This window comes from Eretmochelys imbricata, chromosome 2 (assembly GCF_965152235.1).
Source record: "Eretmochelys imbricata isolate rEreImb1 chromosome 2, rEreImb1.hap1, whole genome shotgun sequence".
Lineage (NCBI taxonomy): Eukaryota > Metazoa > Chordata > Testudines > Cheloniidae > Eretmochelys > Eretmochelys imbricata.
Window position 1 is genome coordinate 186,925,322 of NC_135573.1, and position 18,395 is coordinate 186,943,716.

The following is an 18,395-nucleotide window of genomic DNA, read 5'->3' on the forward strand; positions in this document are numbered from 1 at the left end:
CTCGCTTCTCCTAGGGTAGGTGTAGAGGGCTAAAAGCCTCAGTGTCTCATTGTGCAGGTTGTGTGTTTGGGACAGAGGGAAGGTTGTCTGCTGGGAGAGGGTATGGAGCTGCACTGGGGAAAAGCCCCTCTATAATCCATCATTCCACTGGCAAACTCTTGCAGCTTCTGCTGAAACTTCCAGCAGGTGTTAATGGTCTTGGTGTGCGTAGAGGGGTGCAAACTGTTAGTCTCTGTTCTTGCCTATGTATATTAGTAAGATTTTGCCTCTATTTTAACATATTCCCTCCCCTGCTATGAAGAAAGAATTGGGGAAAAGGGATGATATACGGTCCTTTGTTTCCATGGCACTAATTTTCTATTACCTATTAAAGTTAGTAATTTTATTTTTAAAACGTCCTTTTGATAGGAATTTTCCTGTCATTTGTTTAAAACTTATAAATGTTTGGGTTTGCTTTGTGGTAACGCACAAAGGACCAAATCAGGATCACAGCCTCATTGTGCCTAGTAATGAACAGATACACATTAAGAAATAGTTCCTCACCCAAAGAATTTGTAATCTAATTTCAGACATCTATTCACAACGTCTTTGATTTCATCTAGCATACCATTAATTACATCTATTTATATTCTGAGTGGCAAAATAAGAGATTTTAGTTAGTGAATATTAAATTTCAGCAATAGCCTAACAAGTAGAAAAAGATAAATGATATTCTTTTTCCAGGTATATGAAGTTCCCTTTCAAAGAACTGAAAACTAAAGAATTGGAGAAGATAAAATACAGTATAAACAAATGCATTTTCAATTGAGTATTGGCAACAAACGGGCCATCTTATTTTGGAAAATTATTTCAGGATGAAATGTAGCACGTTTCACATTTTCACCGCTTGCTCTAACACAAAGGTCACTTAATTCCACGCCATAATTTTATTTGTTCAGAGTATTGCTCAGATATATCTTTGGGCTATACACATTCTTAGAAGAGATGGTTTTAAACTTGTAATAGATACAAAGCTGCTGAAAATTTTAGACATAAGGATTTCAGAGTTCTTTGTAAATTTTTATATGAAATCATTAAGAATGCAAAATGGATCTTCAATGATTGGATACTGTGGCTTCCATTAAAACTATGAATAGCATGCATGGTTTCTGGGTTCCCTTACTGGTAAAATTTTCACAGGAGCCAGTGTTGATAGTTGAACTTACCAATTTATTAAACAAAACAAACAAAAATGAAAACACACAGACTGTTGGGCCATCATTTCCCAAACAGGTAGGTTCTCGGAATTGCCTTTTTCACAGCCCCTTCTCTGTTTCATGTTTAGGGCTTTTAGAATGCTTGACCATTTCCTTTTTGTCCCATCACCCACTGTCTGTTCCATAACTACTTGGGGGATACTGATAATATCATGATAGGGATAATCAAAGTGCTTAGATAATGAGCTCTAAACTAATTTAGTCCCTTAGGTAAATACATTTCAATATATTTTCTTAGCTGTAAAACTATTTCATCAGGTTTTGAGGTCATTTTTGATTCCATGTAGAGAAAACTGAACATCTGCTGGTGATGAGGAGGAGTTTGTTCTTTTCATAGGTGATTTTTGGGATGACTAGACTGGAGAGCAAATTTTGTATATTGTGGAGCTGTTTATGCAATTTTTATTTTTAAATTCTCCTCTCCTGTTATGTATATTGATGGCATAATCCTAGATGAATGAGATCCTCTTCTTTCCTCCTTTGAGTTTTTGTTTTGGCGTGAGACATGTCCAAAACTTTGTGCTGATGATCAGAGGAGTTGTAGTCTTACAGCCTTGTTGCTCTTTGTTTGCCAGCAAATCTGTTTTTTACACTTCCTATTTTTAATTTGAATCTGTTTTGTACTTCTGTTTCAAATTTAATGATTTTTTTTTTTGTTGCTATCCATTTGCAGAAATTCTCATATCCAGGCCTCAAATATTTTATTGAATTTTCCTGTTTTATGTTCTCTCAATCCCATTATTTCGATGTTTTCTCAACTCCTATGCTTTTCTAAGTCTTCCAATTATTTTGTTGGGCTTTACACTGTAGTTTTAGCTCTTAATGGATCTCATTAACTTGTCTGGCATTATCCTGTAAGTCCGATGCTCTTTGTCTCAGTTCTTCTGTTTCTATAGATATACTGATGATTTACTTGTTCAACACTTCAACTTTGTTTTCCAATCTTCAAGGCTAAAGTGAAATTAGTAATTATTTAGTGCATTGGTTTGTGGTGAATCTTCCACTCTGAGTGTTTTCCTTTTGTCCACGTATTTTTGATGCAGAATTGTTCAGGGTCGGTCAGATTTCTGTTAGGAACATTATTGAATGGCAGTTTTCTGAAAAAACATTTCTAGATGGATTAAGACCAAACTGGTAACTTGAGGTATTTAGTCCAATAGGGCAAGGCATTCCAGAAGCATGAATCTCACTCCTTCATTGGGACCTCAGTGGAAATTGTTAAAAAAATCTGATGCTTTTCTTGGAAATAAAATTGTATTTTATTGGTTTCCAAAGTCTACATGTAGTTGATTTGATTTTGAATTCTTGGAATTTCTAAATTTCTTTTTGGTCACCGTAACATATTACTTGTAGGTAGAGTAGCAATGTTGCCACTTACCAAGTGATAGAAATAATATTTGCCCATTTTTGAAAATAACTTTTGAGGTCCTGTTTGAAATCAGGATGGAATGAATGAAATTAACTGTGGTGCACAATCCCCCTAAATGTTTGTGCAGGTTAGAGGTTTTAAAAAAGAATAAAATACAAAGAGATTCTCTTGTCCTCTGATGTTATGGCCACAATAGTCCTTTATTTTATGAATTCATTGAAGTCCACACAATGCTTTCAAGTTGTTCGCTTGGTACTTTGTTGCCTTTTATGATTTCAGGTACTTTTTTATTGTTTATATCCAGGATAGATCAAATAATGGGGAGGAAACTGGATCTATCTGGTTTGACAGATGATGAAGCAGAGCATGTTCTTCAGGTGGTCCAACGAGATTTCAGCCTTCGCAAGAAAGAAGAGGAGAGGCTGAGGTAAGATTTTATGAAAATATATTTTCATTTTGATTGTCCTGTCTGGGTAATGAAAAAGATGTATACTGAACAAACTGGAGGAACTTGGCCTTTCAGCATCCATAATAAATATTTTTCACATTATGAAGCTGGATGTATTCAGCACAGAATATTTATTTTGGTTTGTAATTATAGCCAGATTCAGTTATTTGATTAAATACCATAATTGATTTATTTTTTAAAAGTGTTTTGAATACATTTTTTTCATGGAAGTGAATAGAAGTAAGCTAGTGTGCGTGCGTGAGCTCTCGCGCTCTCTCTCTCTCTCACACACTCTGTAATATACAGTATATTGTGCCGAAAACTGTTGTCTGACCAAATATTCAACTTCTGCTTTCAGTCACACAAAATCAGTAAAAAACAAAAAGAGCCCCTTGCAAAGCAAACTAAGTGTGAAAGACAATTTCCCTCATATACCAGCAGGAATGTGAGTTGGTAGATGCAATAGCTTTCCCATTGTTTCCAACTGTATTTCCTTTTGTGTGATCCATGTTTCTTTTTTAGCTTCTCTAGAAAGCATGACTTGCTTATCTTGAAGAGAGACTGAAGTACCTATCTATACTTGTTGCATGCAATTTCTCTTGCCCTAATGCTGACTTGAAAAACGGATACCATTTTTTATCTTCCAGCATCTCACTGGAATCACAAGAGCAGGAAGTTGCTTAAGAAAGGATATGAAACTCAGCCTGTATGTTATATAAATTGAAGAAGAAATCCCTCTTTTTATTGTTGTGGTTTTATTTCCTGTTGCTATTCTCTGAAATAAGGAGGAAATACATCATCACACTATCCTAGTTCATTTTGAGTGCACTGACACCCACTGATCTAATGGATGAGAAACTTGATTGGAACCTCAAGGTGCTGGATAGCTTAGGATAAAGGGGAATTTATACAGGAATAGACCCCTCCTCCCACTGAGTACCCCTTTGTTCGTTGGCCAGACAGATGCAAGTTGATTGGCTCTTGCTTTCTACAGTCACTTAATTAAACCCGGCCTGGGGTTTCTCAGACCTCTTTCACCATTTTTAGCCACTTGAGGCGGGTGTCCAGTGCAGATAACAGGCCAAAGAGCCAGCAACCAGAAAATAAGAGACATGTGATTTCTCTGGTGGACCCCAGGTCTATGGAAAAATGGAGATCTGGAGAGTAGGAACCCTCTTTGGTACCTTCATTCCCCTTTGGAGGAGGAAAAGGAGAGGATTCAGCAGAGGAAGATGAAACATTTGCATCGGCACTAGGGAGGCTACCCCGAGTATGGGCTATATGATAAATGCCCTGTGAACCCTGCACTGGATGCACCTAATGCCTGGCATGGGTAGATGGATAGATAGTGCCCTTCTTGGATGTGAAGTTTTAATAAAGTGGCCTGCCGCTTAAAATCCATCCCCGTGTTTGTCCTTGTTCACCTGTGTCCCCTGATCAATAAGCAAGATCCTGCCCAGCTTTTCCAAACAGTGGTGGTGTGGTTCTGCTGTGTGGAGGAAGGGCAGGATGAGGAGGGCACACACAGGGAGACTCTGCTGTACCCAAGGATTTTAGTGGTTACTCCATTGCAGAATGAAGGCGGGGGAGGGCTAGGGATAGTGCAGGGTGGGCTAGAAGAGGAATGAGGAAGTAGCCAGGGGTTACTTGAGCATGGCCAGTTGCATCCTAATGAACTGAGAGTACAAAAGCTGGGAAAGATGCTGCAGCAATGGCCATGCTGTGATTCCAGTTCTCTGCCCCATCCTCCCCCAGCCTGAAGAGATGGTTCCATGAACCTTGGTCCCCAGGGAGAATCCCTGTGCAAAGCCTGTTTATTCAGGGGTCGTGGATTTGTTTCTGGGGTTGGTCTGTAACAGTTGTTGGTTAATAATAGTCATTTATTTGTGAAAATGGGGCATGGGAAGGTGAGAAATATCACAAACTAAAGGCAAAATGGGTTCCCACAGTACACAACTGACCATTAGCTGGCTTAAGGAACATTCCATGTTTTGGGGGAGGCTGTGCAATTCTGTTTGCATGCTTTCACAAAGAATTCCTGAGCAACTAGTTTCCTGAGCCAGGATCTGTTCATTTTGTGCACTGCTGATAAAGCCACATTTCTCTACCACAGATTGGTTGTAACAAATGTTCAGTGACCAGACGTTAAATTCGGACCTTTTGTTAACTAAGGGATCACTTGCAAAGTTACCGGTTGGTTTGTGGTTTAAATTGTTGTGGCTGGTTTTTGCAGTGTGACATACCAGAGTACAGTCCATACTAATGAGTAGCTGTGTCACCCCTGCCCTCTAACCTGGAGTGCCATTTAAAATGCTTTGCTGCTGTAGCTTCGAGTCTGGACTGCTCACAAACAGCCTCCAGCATGTAAGTCACTCCCAGCACACAGCCAACCAGGCACACCTTGGTTTTTTACCAGCCTGGGTTATTCTACAGGGTGACCCTAGCACCCCAATCCCAGATTTCCCCCCAGAAATGTATGTCCTTTATTGCCCAGCCCTCTCCGAGACGGTACAAATCTACTGAGTCCTTTATTCCTTTCAGGGACTAATTATGCACACAACTCGTTACCCCAAATGGAGTTACCTGGATACTTCAGCTTGAACACACTGGATTAGATAAAACAATAAACAAGTTTATTAACTAGAGCAAGATTAAAGAGAGATATTGTGAGTGCAAGTAATGAGGCATAGAAGTCCGACATGGTTACAAGAAAAAATAAAGACAAAATGCTTACAGATGCCTAACTTAACAAGCTATGTTAGATTCAAAGCAAAGTTTTCTCACCACATGCTTTCAGCAGTCTCACTGAACAAACTCTTTAGGTCAAGATCGCTCCCCTGGAGTCCAAAGGTTGCTTTCTTTGTCTCTTCAGGTGCAGTGAATGCAATGGGTAGAGGCAGAGAGAGGCTGCTTTGGGATGTTTATCCCTCCTTTTTATGTTTTGACTCCCTCTTGAAAAACATTTCCATCTGAGACCCAAGAGACAAAGAGTCTATGTGGAAGGATGTTCCCTGCTGGCTTTTTCCAAGTGTTTTAAACTTCCTGTTTGCATTTAAGCAGTATACAGGGTAATCAAATTAAGTCAAGCACACATTCCTTCCTTTTTTTAGGATAGACCTGACTTCTGCCTGGACAGGACTGTGGGGTTTGAAACGTGTGTTAATAACATCATACAGGGAATCTTATAACTTCACATTCAATGTTGCTGTACGTATTTTACATTAGAACAGTACTGACCAGCAAATTGAGTTTTCACAAGATACCTTACAAGGTATACTTTGTACAAAGATTGTTACAATACTGTGTAGGGTGTGAACATGGGTTATATTCTATCTCTCACGTTACAATACAGTAAATATTTTTTTGTTCGGTGGAGTAGTGTTGGGAGAAGGAGCTTAGTATGATCAAAGGGATAATATTTACACACAAGAGTTTCCCAAAATGTCACTTTATAAGGAGCTTTTGCCTTGTTTAAATACAACTTATTTTGCAACTTATAATAAGTCAGATCAATTCTTGAGGCTATTTCTATGTAGTTTTAATTTTTGAAAAAGTTATAATTGGCAAGATCTGTCAGCCTGATGATGATTTTAAAATGTCAGATATAACGTTATACTTTCTGTAGAAGACAAAAACCACTGTTTACATATTAACATTGTATAGAGTTTTGTTACAAAAATGGTTACAGGTATGTATGAGGATGTTTTTTGGTTTTTTTTTTTAAATTTTGGTGTAATAGTAATATATTTCCTTTTGTTACGTGTACAATACAGTTTTATATAGGAAATTGATAAAAACCTTTATAAACTTTTGTAGATTGGCAAATTAGCTAAAACTGAATGTCAGTTGTGAAAATCAAGAGATCAATAGATTTTTACATAGCAAGTTTGTTTTTTGAAAGGGAACTTATTAAAGCTTTCACATGGAATGTATTTTATTTTTATATGTATAATATAGGGAGAGGTAGGTTTCAGCATACCGGCTTGTACTATACAGAGTTTTATATTTTTCCACTGGAATTTCAGTAGTTACTTTGCAGAGCTGACTTTGGCACTGAAAATATTGTTGTTTTGCTCTGTATGACAACAACGAACAAGAACCGTTTAAGATAATATAGGAGAGTAGACGCTGATATAGCGGAAATCATCTAACAAGAATGTAAGCTAAAAAACTGAAATAGGTTGATGGCTTGTTGGCTGCAAATCCACTTTGCCAGCAGAATATAAAAGCTTACTAATACACAACTAGAATGACAGTTTAAACTAATGTATTTATTGGAAGTGTGGCTAAAGTTAGGAAAGATGCAAATACTGCATAGTTTTCAGTCACATTATGCCAATATCTTCCATTAATTCTTTCATGTAGTTTTGTCTATTCACATTTCTATGCAGCGTAAATTATAAGATGTAAGAAATTTATGACAAAGTCAGACTTAAAATTTTTAGCTGGATGGTTTGATTTATTGAAGCTAATGAAAGTGTCATTGCCTCAGAAGGGCAAATGAGTTTCATGTTGTCTTTCCCTTCTGATGCATACTGTTAGTCTGTATCCACAAAAACAACGAGGAGTCTGGTGGCACCTTAAAGACTAACAGATTTATTTGGGCATAAGCTTTCCCACGAAAGAAAGCTTATGCCCAAATAAATCTGTTAGTCTTTAAGGTGCCACCAGACTCCTCGTTTTTTTAGGTTCGTGTGTCATTTGAAGAAGAATGTAGCACTATTGTAACCCATGTAAAACCTGTGCATACACAAAATAAAAATAATCAGGGGTCTGCTTTGATTCTGCCCCCCCTTCGTTATTTATTAAAATGAATTGAATGCAGATTTTTCCAATATTTTTCCAATATTAATTCATCATGCTTTATATAGGAACTGTGTAAGTCTTCGCTAGCTGGACAAGTTGTCTAGTTTCACTGAAGCTTCGTAAATATCTTTTGCATTCTCTGCTGTAATGCTCTTTTGTAACTTCTTGTAGCAGGTTCCTAATCAGTAGTTCTTAAACATTTTAATGTCATCTTCTCTCAGAAGCTCCCAATCCTGTTCCCACACCTTCTAGTGAGTGATTATATGAAAATGTAATAACTGAACAATGTTTAAGGTGACCAGATGAAAATAACCTCACTCAGTGTTGAGTATATAATTGGTTACTTCCACCCATTTTGTATCTGTGCAGTCTATTTTCTCATATATGTTATAGAACTCAGTAATTATTCATACCATATATCCTATCATTGTCTGCTATTCCTACAGCTTGAATCTCTCCAGCTCATTTTGTGTTGGTGGAATGTTTTCTGTTTTATTTGGCTACCCTTCCTCTATTTTAGTGTCATCAGCAAATTTTGATCATGGCTGAAATTAGCTCAAAGAGATGCCCAACAAAGAGACATGTTAGTAGACTGGCTTTATTTTCTGTGAAACAATGCAAACAGGCATACGTGTACAAGGGAACTCTGGGAGGAATATAAAGGCACTCAACTTGAAGTGATGCCTGCACAATTGAAACTTGATGGTATGGTGGGACCACTTTGTCTTTCAAATGTGTAGGCTTCTCGTTTGTGCTAGAACCTCTTCAGACCACTGGCACATGTGAGAACCACTGCTCTAAATAACTTAGGTAGATATACTAACTGGTGTGTTTCCAGTGGGAATTTTTGGCACCCTGGTTTAGAATTAGTGCAGCTGCAGCAGTGCTAACACTGGGAAAAGACCTTGTCAAAACTGGGAACTAGTATTTTTTAAAATCATTTTTCCATATACCATTTTTCCATTAGTGTCCACAGTGGGGGTGGGGGAAGGGGACACGACCCAGACAGAGGAGCTTACAGGGGCCTGATTATTATGTACATTAGGCTATTTACACTGCCAGAGGGTAAATGAAACTCTGATCCTCTATGGTTTCAAGATGCTATGCTGGGTGGGTGCTCCTGCTAAATGGAATTTGTCAGTATGAAGACATTATGAAATGAAATTTATCCTTCAGTTCTAAGTACTCTATCACAGTTTTTCAACTGTGGCTAGGAGTGCTGAAGCCGGTTTTCCCGATCATTGCCATTTTTACTTTTGCACTTCTAAACAGAGGAATTATTAGACTCTGTGTAGGAAGGGCTAGTGCTCTGAAGAGATTTCTGACTACTCTGCTTACTCCACTTGAGAAATAGCCACACATATGGTTAGTGAAAGGCCTTGTCTGTGCTGGCAATTTTCAGAAAATTGGCCTAGGGCTGGTGGAAATGCTAATGTAGATGGGGCACAGGCATTTTTACCAGTGTCGTCTCACCCTATTTGTGTTTCTCATGATCTTGCACTATGTGGAATTCAGGGTCAAGCTAGACCATAAAAAGCAAGTGGTTTTTTTTTTAAACCTCATTCTTCTGTCTCCTATTACAAGAGGATTTAGTATATGGACTGTATGTGTCATAGGTCTTGCAGATAAAATTAAAGTTCTGTTAACTTGTGTTTACAAAGCGCCTTCCGTGTAATTCATTTCCTATATTGGAAAAATGCCAAGTCAAACACACTGGTAACTAACTGGCTGTTGAATCAGTAGAGGTGTATCTATTCATATTCCTCATTCCTAGAACAGCTTTGCTTCAAATAGCTTTTAACAATATAGGTTTTAAAAGCTCTTTCCGGTTTTCAGCCTTGCTGTGTCCCTGAGCAGTAGAATTCCAGAAGATGACTTTGATTTCTGAACACTGAACTTTGTTGCCTTACGTAGTTTAATAGAACCGGCATCTATTTGGCCTTTACCAAATAGATGGGGAGGGCACAAGGAGGACCCTTTACACAGATTTTAAAAGCACCAGATATGATTCCAGCCCCCGTGATTGCTCCCTTGCTAACTCCTCTGGGGATGCAGAGAAGGAAGGGGAGACTGAAACATGGCTTTACCTCCGCACCCCATGCACTGGCCCTCAAAGCAGGAACAGCGCACAGAGCCAAGAAGAATGGAGGGTAGTATCAGATGGGTGCTCTCTGCATGCTGCAACCCCCGCCCGCAACGTAGAAGTCAAACTACGCCTATGGCAAAGAGGTGAAGTGACCATATGACAATAACTATTGAAACTGTAGTCTCTTTTCCTGAACTATAGTCCGTTCACAAGAGTGTCAATAGGAGTGAAATCAGAACCTTTCACCTACAGGATAAGTACCACAGCTCCTGTTACAAAGGTGGTTCTTCGCGTGCTTGTTCACGTCCATTGGAAACTTTTTCCCTTAGCGGCTCCCGTTGGGCCAGCGGGGCCCCCCAAGTGGTGCAACTGCGCCGCGCATATATATATACCCCCACTGGCCTGACCCCCTCCAGTTCCTTCTTACCATCCGTGGTGGCATTGGAACGTCTCTCTCTCCCTCGCTCTCTCTTGTAGAAGAGCAGTCCCTTAGCCTTTAGAGTAGCCGTTAACAGTTCGTTAACATACCTATTGTGGACACTTAAGTCATTAGGTGCTTGGAGGCCTCCAGCACCCGCCCCAGACCGCAGGGCATGCCGCAGGCCCACGGTTTCAAGGCTTGCACCACGTGCCGCAAACCTATGCCAGTTAGTGACCCCCACGACTCGTGTCTACGTTGCCCTGGGGATGGACATCAAACTGAACTGTGTAGGATTTGTAAGGGCGTTTAAGCCAAGGACAAGGAAAGAAAGAGACTTTAGTCTAAAGCAACTGTTGATGGAGACCGCATTGCAGCTACTGGACCTGGAGTGCCCGACGCCGGCTCAAGCTTCCTTGGTGCGTAGTGCCCCAGAGCTGTTGAGAGACCTGGCACCGGCTAAGCACCGTAAACTGTCGGCCCCAGAGCACCAGGCTAGGCCCTGGCACCGCTCGTCCTCCCCAGTGCGGCCCCCAGTGCAGCCAAAAGGAAGGCGCAGTTGTTCCCTGCACAGGAGGCCGGCACTTCCCAAGGCCCCGAGCGCGATAAGAGCGGGAAGGCCGCGGTACTGGCCCTGAAACCGGCGGTCTCGGCAGCACAAGCCCCACCTTTTGAGGCTGCAAAGAACCTCATCGAGCTGTCGGCAGCGAGCCCCCTCCTGTATGGGGAGAACCCTCTGGCACCCATGCCTCGGGTGCCATCGAGGGGTAAGCCAGCAATGGTGTGCCTCTCGAGGACACCGTTCTGGCACTGCTCCCGGAGTTGGTCCCAGTCGAGCGCCGACTCCGCGGACTCATACTTGCTAGCGGCCCAGAAGGAGGTTGCAGCACTGGCAGTGGGTCACCACAAAGAAGCACCGGAAAGACCATGCCGCTCTCTGGCACCACCCAGAGACCGGCACCGGGAGGAGTTGAGACGGCTTTCGCCAGAGGACTCCTGCAGACGATCCCGGTCCAGGGAACCCTGGTCCCAGTCCCAGGGATACCGGTACTGCCCCCACTCAGCCAGGAGACGCTCGTTCTCCCGCGGGCACCGATCATTGGCACCGCCATGGCCTTCGCGATTGGCGTTGCTGCAGTCCAGCACCGACTCCAGCCGCTATAGCTTCTTGCACCGGGCCCCAGACAGCAGGGACCCTCAGGGGAGCTGGCAACCCCAATGGGGGATGCCAGGCCATAGTGCCCAGGGGGTCCAGAAGGGCCAATCAGGAGTACCAAGAGGCCCCGTCCAGGGCAAGTTACTCAGTGCAGCGGTCCTGGTCCCCGCACCGATGCCAGACGGTGCCGGAGGCTACAGTATCCAGGCCTCCAGCATAAACCGGAGAGACCAGCACCGAGCCCAGTGCCATCCCATGGACTCCTGCCCTGGCCTGAGCCGGAGGCCCCTCCCACGGGAGAAGGGGAGCAGGAGGACCAACCAGAGGGGGTCGAGCAGCAGCTAACCTCCTCATCTTCCCGTGATGAGGCGGTGGCAGGTACAGAGGTGTCTGGTCCTCTGCTGATAGACCATAGAGCCCACCAGGAATTGCTGCAATGCCCAAAACTTGGGGTTGCAGGCCAAGGAGACTGTTGAGCAGGAGGACCCCAAGGTGGACATTTTGAGCCCCGAACGTCCATCCAGTATAGCACTCCCGGTCGTTAAGACCATTCAGTCCAACTATAAGACTATATGGCTGACCCCGGCCTCCAGCGCTCCAACGGCCAAAGGAGCAGAGCGTAAATACTTTGCCCCATCTAAGGGCTATGAGTTCCTGTTCTGCCACCCGAGTCCATGCTCCCTAGTGGTCTCAGCAGTAAACAAAAGGGAGTGCCATTGACAGCAGGCCCCAGCCCCTAAGGCCAAAGAGGCGAAACATCTGGACCTTTTTGGCAGAAAGGTGTACTCATCTGGGGACCTTCAGTTGAGGATTGCGAACCAGCAAGCCATCCTCAACAGGCACAATTTCAACTCCAGGGCGGTAGTGGGGAAGTTTAAGGACAACCTCCCGCAAGGTTCCCAACAGGAGCTCGTGGCCCTGGTGGATGAGGGCAAGGCAGTACCCAAGACCTCTCTCCAGGCCTCCCTGGATTCGGCAGACGCCGCGGCTAGAACAGTTGCGTCAGAGGTGGGCATGTGGTGCTTGGCGTGGCTCCAGGAGTCAGGCCTGCCCCTGAGATCCAGAATACACTCCAGGACTTCCCCTTCAAAGGGTCCAGGCTCTTCTCTGACCAGACAGACACGAGGCTGCATAGCCTCAAGGACTCGCGACCTACGCTTAAGTTGTTGGGTATGCACACCCCGGCTACCCAGAGGAAGCCCTTTAAGCCACAGCTTCCCCCTCAATGCCAGTACCAGCCTCGCCATAGGCATGAGCCTTACTGTAGGTGAGGCAGGGAAAGAGGCGACGGCGTGACAACAATAGTAACAATAATGTGCCGGGCCAGAACCAAGGCCAGCACAAACCCCAGCCGGGCACTAAGCCAGGCTTTTGAAGGTGCGCTCGAGGACAGCGTACCAGACCAATTACCGGATCCGTCCCTTTGTTTCCTGAACCGCCTGTCCCGTTTCTCCCGTGCGTGGTCCACCATTACGTCAGACTGTTGGGTCTTACGCACGGTGAGGAATGGGTACTCGCTGCAGTTCGTCTCCCTCCCCCCCTCCCACCCCCGTTCCCTGTCCCTCTTCAGGGACCCCTCTCACGAGCATCTCCTAGAGAAGGAAGTCCGCTCGCTGCTAGAGGCAGTAGAGGCAGTGCTGCACAGCCTAAGGGGGAAGGGGTTCTAATCCCGGTACTTCCTCATCCCCAAGGCCAAAGGGGGCCTTCGCCCCATCCTAGACCTGCGTAGGCTCAACAAGTTCCTGGTCAAGGCCCGGTTCCTCATGGTCTCTCTGGGCACCATCATCCCTTCCCTGGATCTGGGGGACTGGTACACTGCCCTCGACATGAAGGACACGTACTTTCATATCGCCATCCACCCAGCACGTCAGTGGTTCCTACGCTTCACCGTGGACTGAGACCATTACCAGTTTGCGGTTCTCCTGTTCTGTCTAGCCGTGGCCCCAAGGGTGTTCACGAAGTGCATGGCGGTGGTGGCGGCCTCCTTATGGAGGCAGAGAATGCGGGTGTACCCGTACCTCTACGACTGGCTCCTGGCGGGCCGATCTGAGGCGGAAGTGTGGGGCCATGTGGAGATAGCCCTGAGATTGTTCCACGAGCTGGGGCTCCTGGTCAACGTCCCCAAGTCCACGCTTGTACCCATGCACAGAGTGGAATTCATCGGGGCGGTCCTGAATGCGGTGCAGGCCCGGGCAAGCCTTCCGGTATCCTGATTCCGGGCTATCCAGCGAGCGGTGGCCTCCCTGTGCCAGTTTCCAATGACAACGGCCAGGTGCTGCCTGCGGCTGCTGGGCCACATGGTAGCATGCATGACCGTGGTCAGGCATGCCAGACTGAGACTCAGGACTCTGCAGGTGTGGCTCGCCCTGGACCTGGTAGTGACAGCCCAAAGGGACGTGCTGGACTCTTTGCTGTGGTGGCAGTCCCAGCCTGTGGTTTGCAAAGGCATCCCCTTTGCTGCCCCACAGCCGGACCTGATGCTGGTGACGGATGCATCAGACCATGGATGAGGGGCTCACCTGGGGGACCTCATGACTCAGGGGTTGTGGTCTGGAGTAGAGCGGTCGCTCCATATCAATGTGAAGGAGCTCAGGGTACTTCGTCTTACCTGCCAGTCCTTTCATGCCACTCTGAGTGGTCACAGCGTGACCGTTCTGACAGTCAACACTACTGCCATGTTTTATATAAACAAACAGGGCGGGGCTCGTTCCTTGCCACTCTGTCGTGAGGCTCTCCTCCTCTGGGACCTTTGCATAGCCCACGCAATTCACCTCAAGGTGTCCGATCTCCCGGAGGTACGCAACGAGCTGGCGGACTCCCTGAGCAGTTCATACTGCATGCACGAGTGGACGTTCAGGGCGGACGTCGTACTTTCACTCTTCCGCAGGTGGGGGTTTCCCCGGGTAGACCTGTTTGCCACCAGGGCCAATGCCCAGTGCCTGCAGTTCTGCTTGTTCCAGGGCCGCAGCCCGGGCTCGCTTGTGGACGCGTTTGCGATCCCGTGGAGAGGGGGCTTGATGTATGATGCCTTCCTCCTGCTCCCCTTGGTGCACAAGGTCCTACTCAAGGTGCGCAGGGACAGGGCAACGTGATCCTCATCGCCCCAGCCTGGGCCTGCCATCACTAGTACACATGGCTTCTAGAGCTGTCAGTGGAGGCCCTAGTAGTCCTGCCCCTATGCTGGGACCTCATTACACAGGGCTTTTCCGCCCCGACCTACAGTCACTGCACCTGACGGCACCTGACGCCCTGGAGAGCCAGTGCTCCCTTCCAGTGCAACAGATTCTCCTTGGCAGTAGAAAGCCATCTACCAGGGCAGCCTATATGGCCAAGTGGAAAAGGTTCTCATGTTGCTGTGAACCCCGACAGGTGCGGCCGTGCCAGGCCCCAGTGCAGGCCATCCTGGAGTACCTCCTGCACCTCAAGCAGCAAGGACTAGCCCCATCCTCACTCAGAGTGCACCTGATGGCCATCTCCGCCTTCCATCCGGGGTTCTTGGGGGGCTCGGTGTTCGCCCACCCGATGGTGAGACGGTTCCTTAAAGGGTTGGAGAGGGTGTTCCCGTACTCCGGCTTACCAGTCCCTCCATGGAACCTTAACCTGGCCCTCTCTAAACTCATGGGACCCCCTTTCGAGCCCTTCGCTTCCTGTTCCCTCCTCCACCTTTCCTGGAAGGTGGCATTTCTGGTTGCCATTACCTCGGCCAGAAGGGTGTCTGAACTGAGGGCCCTCACCCCTGTGCCACTGTATACAGTATTTCACAAGGACAAGGTTCAGCTCTGGTCGCACCCCAAGTTCCTCCCTAAGGTGGTCTCCCAATTCCATTTGGGCCAGGACATTTGTGTGGTTCGAGCACTGGTATGCTATTTGGAGTGCACCAAGCCCTTTCGTAAATCCGCGCAGCTGTTTGTGGCTGTAGCCGAGAGGATGAAAGGCCTCCCAGTGTCGGCTCAGCGGATTTTGACTTGGATTACAAGCTGCATCCGGGCGTGCTATGAGCTCGCAGGTGTTCCGGCCCTGGCGGTCATGGCCCACGCGACCAGGGCGCAAGCGACTTCCACGGCATTCCTGGCACAGGGCCCGATCCAGGAGATCTGCAGAGCAGCCACCTGGTCCTTGGTGCACACTTTCATGACCCACTACGCGGTCAACCAGCAGGCCAGAGAGGACGCGGCGGTTGGCAGAGCGGTCCTCCGAGCAGTTGTTCCATGACTCCTGCCCTCCTCCAGAGGTCAGCTTGTGATTCACCTAATGTGGAATGGACACGAACGAGCACTCGAAGAAGAAAAAACGGTTACTTTCTCGTAACTGTTGTTCTTCAAGATGTTGTTCATGTCCATTCCACCACCCACCCTCCTACCCCTCTGTCGGAGTTGCCGGCAAGAAGGAACTGGAGGGGGTTGGGCCAGTGGGGGTATATATGCACGGCGCAATGGCGCCACTCAGGGGCCACTGCGCTGTCCTGACGGGAGCCACTAAGGGGAAAAGTTTCTGACGCTCGTGCATGCAGCAGGCGCACACCTAATGTGGAATGGACCTGAACAACACATCTCGAAGAACAACAGTCATGAGAAAGTAAGTAACCGTTTTTTTCAAATATGCAAGCAAACAAGCTGTATGTGTATCGGAGGAGTAAGATTAACAGTTGTCAGTAATTTCATTTGCATACTAAATGTACTACTTTATGCTGTTTGTTTTACAGCTCTGTCTAGAGAGTAAAGCTTAATATTTTAACTGAAGTCCCCTTAGGGTTTTCGCTGGTCAAAGTTGCTTGTCAAAAAGTAGTGATCTGGATAAATTCCGCCCAAGAGCTGGAGAGCTAATGGCTGTTTTGGCTGCAGAGTCAGTAAGGTTAGCCTTTAAAGTGCTTTTAGGAACTGTTGTTTGTCATTGATTGCAGGATATGCTGATCTGAAAGTGTGCTGCTTACAACTAATACTCTGTTTGGGATCACACAAGGTTGTAGATATTTCACTGATGTCATTAATATATCCATACACCAGCAATACACCTGTATGCTATTTTGTATTCAATTTATTTCCAGCCTTCTACAGTACACCTTGCCTAACCTGTTAGTAGGTTTGATCCTACGGGGAAGGAGTAGGTGGATTCAGCTGACTCATTATTGCAGTGGGTGCATTATCCCACTTAGGCATCAGAGAGGTGGTGGTGACTTTCGACAGAGAGTGAGGACTAGAGTGCGGGGTGAACCGTTCTGAGGGAGGTACCCAGGTAACAGCTACAGCTGGGGAAATGAATTTTTTCTTCTTTTTTTAACTTTGGCAATAAAGCCAAACCTAAGTATAAGCACCCTTTATTAGAGTGAACTTTATTGGGAGTGAACCCTCTGAACTTTATTGGGAGTGTTCCAGTTGGAGTCTCCAGGAATTTAAGATTAATCTTTAATTAAAGATTGTCATGTGATGAAATGTCCAGGAATATGTCCAACCATACTTGCTAACCCTGCTGTTTAGATACATTTCAAAATCCCACTAAGTGCCTGCCTGCATCTTTAGGTGCCTAACTGTCATTGAAAAACAGGCCCTCACTATTCTAGTAATGGGAGTCGTATATGTACCTAAGGTTTTATATACTTAATATTGCTCACTGCTGTCTGTTATGTAAATTAACAATCATTGTTTAGCTCAGAATATGTAGAGATAATGAACAGACGTAATGTAAAATCAATATTTAATCTTCGATATCTTCTGTATGAAGAGCCTGATCTTGCTAACTTGATTCATAGGCCTAAATCTCATTCACGTGCATAGTTCTCCATGCATATGAGGGACTACTCATACAAGTAAGGAATACTCCTTTGAGTAAGGCTTTGTAGCATCCAAGTCTGCAGAATTTGGGCCTGGTGACAGGAGTTATTGCAGATATTTTGAATATAGTGTGCCCTTTAGTAAGAAAATATTTTACCTTGTCAAAAACAATAAATAATCAAGGGTGCCAGCCATAAACATTCTGGCTAAAAACCTTATTCGATATTAGGTTTCCAGTAAAGAGGTTTGGATAAATTATCTAGTATAAGTAAGAAAAGCCTTTTATTTTTATTCATTAAAAGTTTACAAACCTTCAGAGAGACAAGGTTGGTGAGGTCATATCTTTTTACAAACCTGACGATTATACTTACGATATACATCAGCTGAGGCTTTGCCTCTGTAATATTTGAGGCAGAATGGGGGGTGCTACAGAGCTACAATGCAATTAAAAATTGTATTGTAGACTAAACCTAACTGTGTTTCTGTATCAAGATTTCACCCCCGGGCAGGCAAAGGCTTTGGCTTTGTTGGAGGGACATGCTTCTAACTAGTTTAGTGGAACTAAACATGTCATATCTAGATTCTCTGATGTACAGTTGCCATATAGGCAGGGTCAAAATCTAACTTGTAAGAAATGGTATTTCTGTTCATGTTTTTTGTTTATTACTGTTTGTATTACTTCCACAAATTTAAATAAAGCTTGCAGACAAATGCCACATGAGAATAATAGTCAAATGTCGTAGACTGCTAACAATGTGCAGTAGGAGGATATTTGATATGCTATTGCTGTAAGGAAATACTAAATTGTAAATGATACATGTCAAGGCTCTCCGTGTTGGTAGCACAGTGTTGTATTTTAAAATTTGTTTTTGGCGCTAGAAGGGAATTATCATACTCTTTCAGTTTCTATAGCAACATGATAAATGTTATAGAACTCTGCTTGGTTGTGTTGACCCGTTCGTGGGTCTGCCTGGAGTGATATGACTCCATATCCTAAATGTGCTCATCTTTGACTCTTTCTTGGAAAATTAGGGTTACTATTCAGCCTTTTGAAGTTTGTTGATTTCAAAGCTACTTTGGCAATTAAA

The 18,395-nt window shown here is 44.9% G+C and overlaps 1 protein-coding gene across 1 annotated transcript in view; it reads left to right on the forward strand.

The window, feature by feature from the left end:
* Nucleotides 1–1,093: 1,093 nt before the first annotated feature.
* Nucleotides 1,094–18,395, forward strand: part of MYRIP (myosin VIIA and Rab interacting protein) — a 329,308-nt gene continuing 312,006 nt past the window's right edge. The window contains exons 1-2 of the mRNA XM_077809270.1: nucleotides 1,094–1,272; nucleotides 2,930–3,052. Coding sequence (XP_077665396.1) covers nucleotides 1,232–1,272; nucleotides 2,930–3,052 — 164 coding nt within the window. The 5' untranslated portion in view covers nucleotides 1,094–1,231. The remainder of the gene's footprint in view (nucleotides 1,273–2,929; nucleotides 3,053–18,395) is intronic.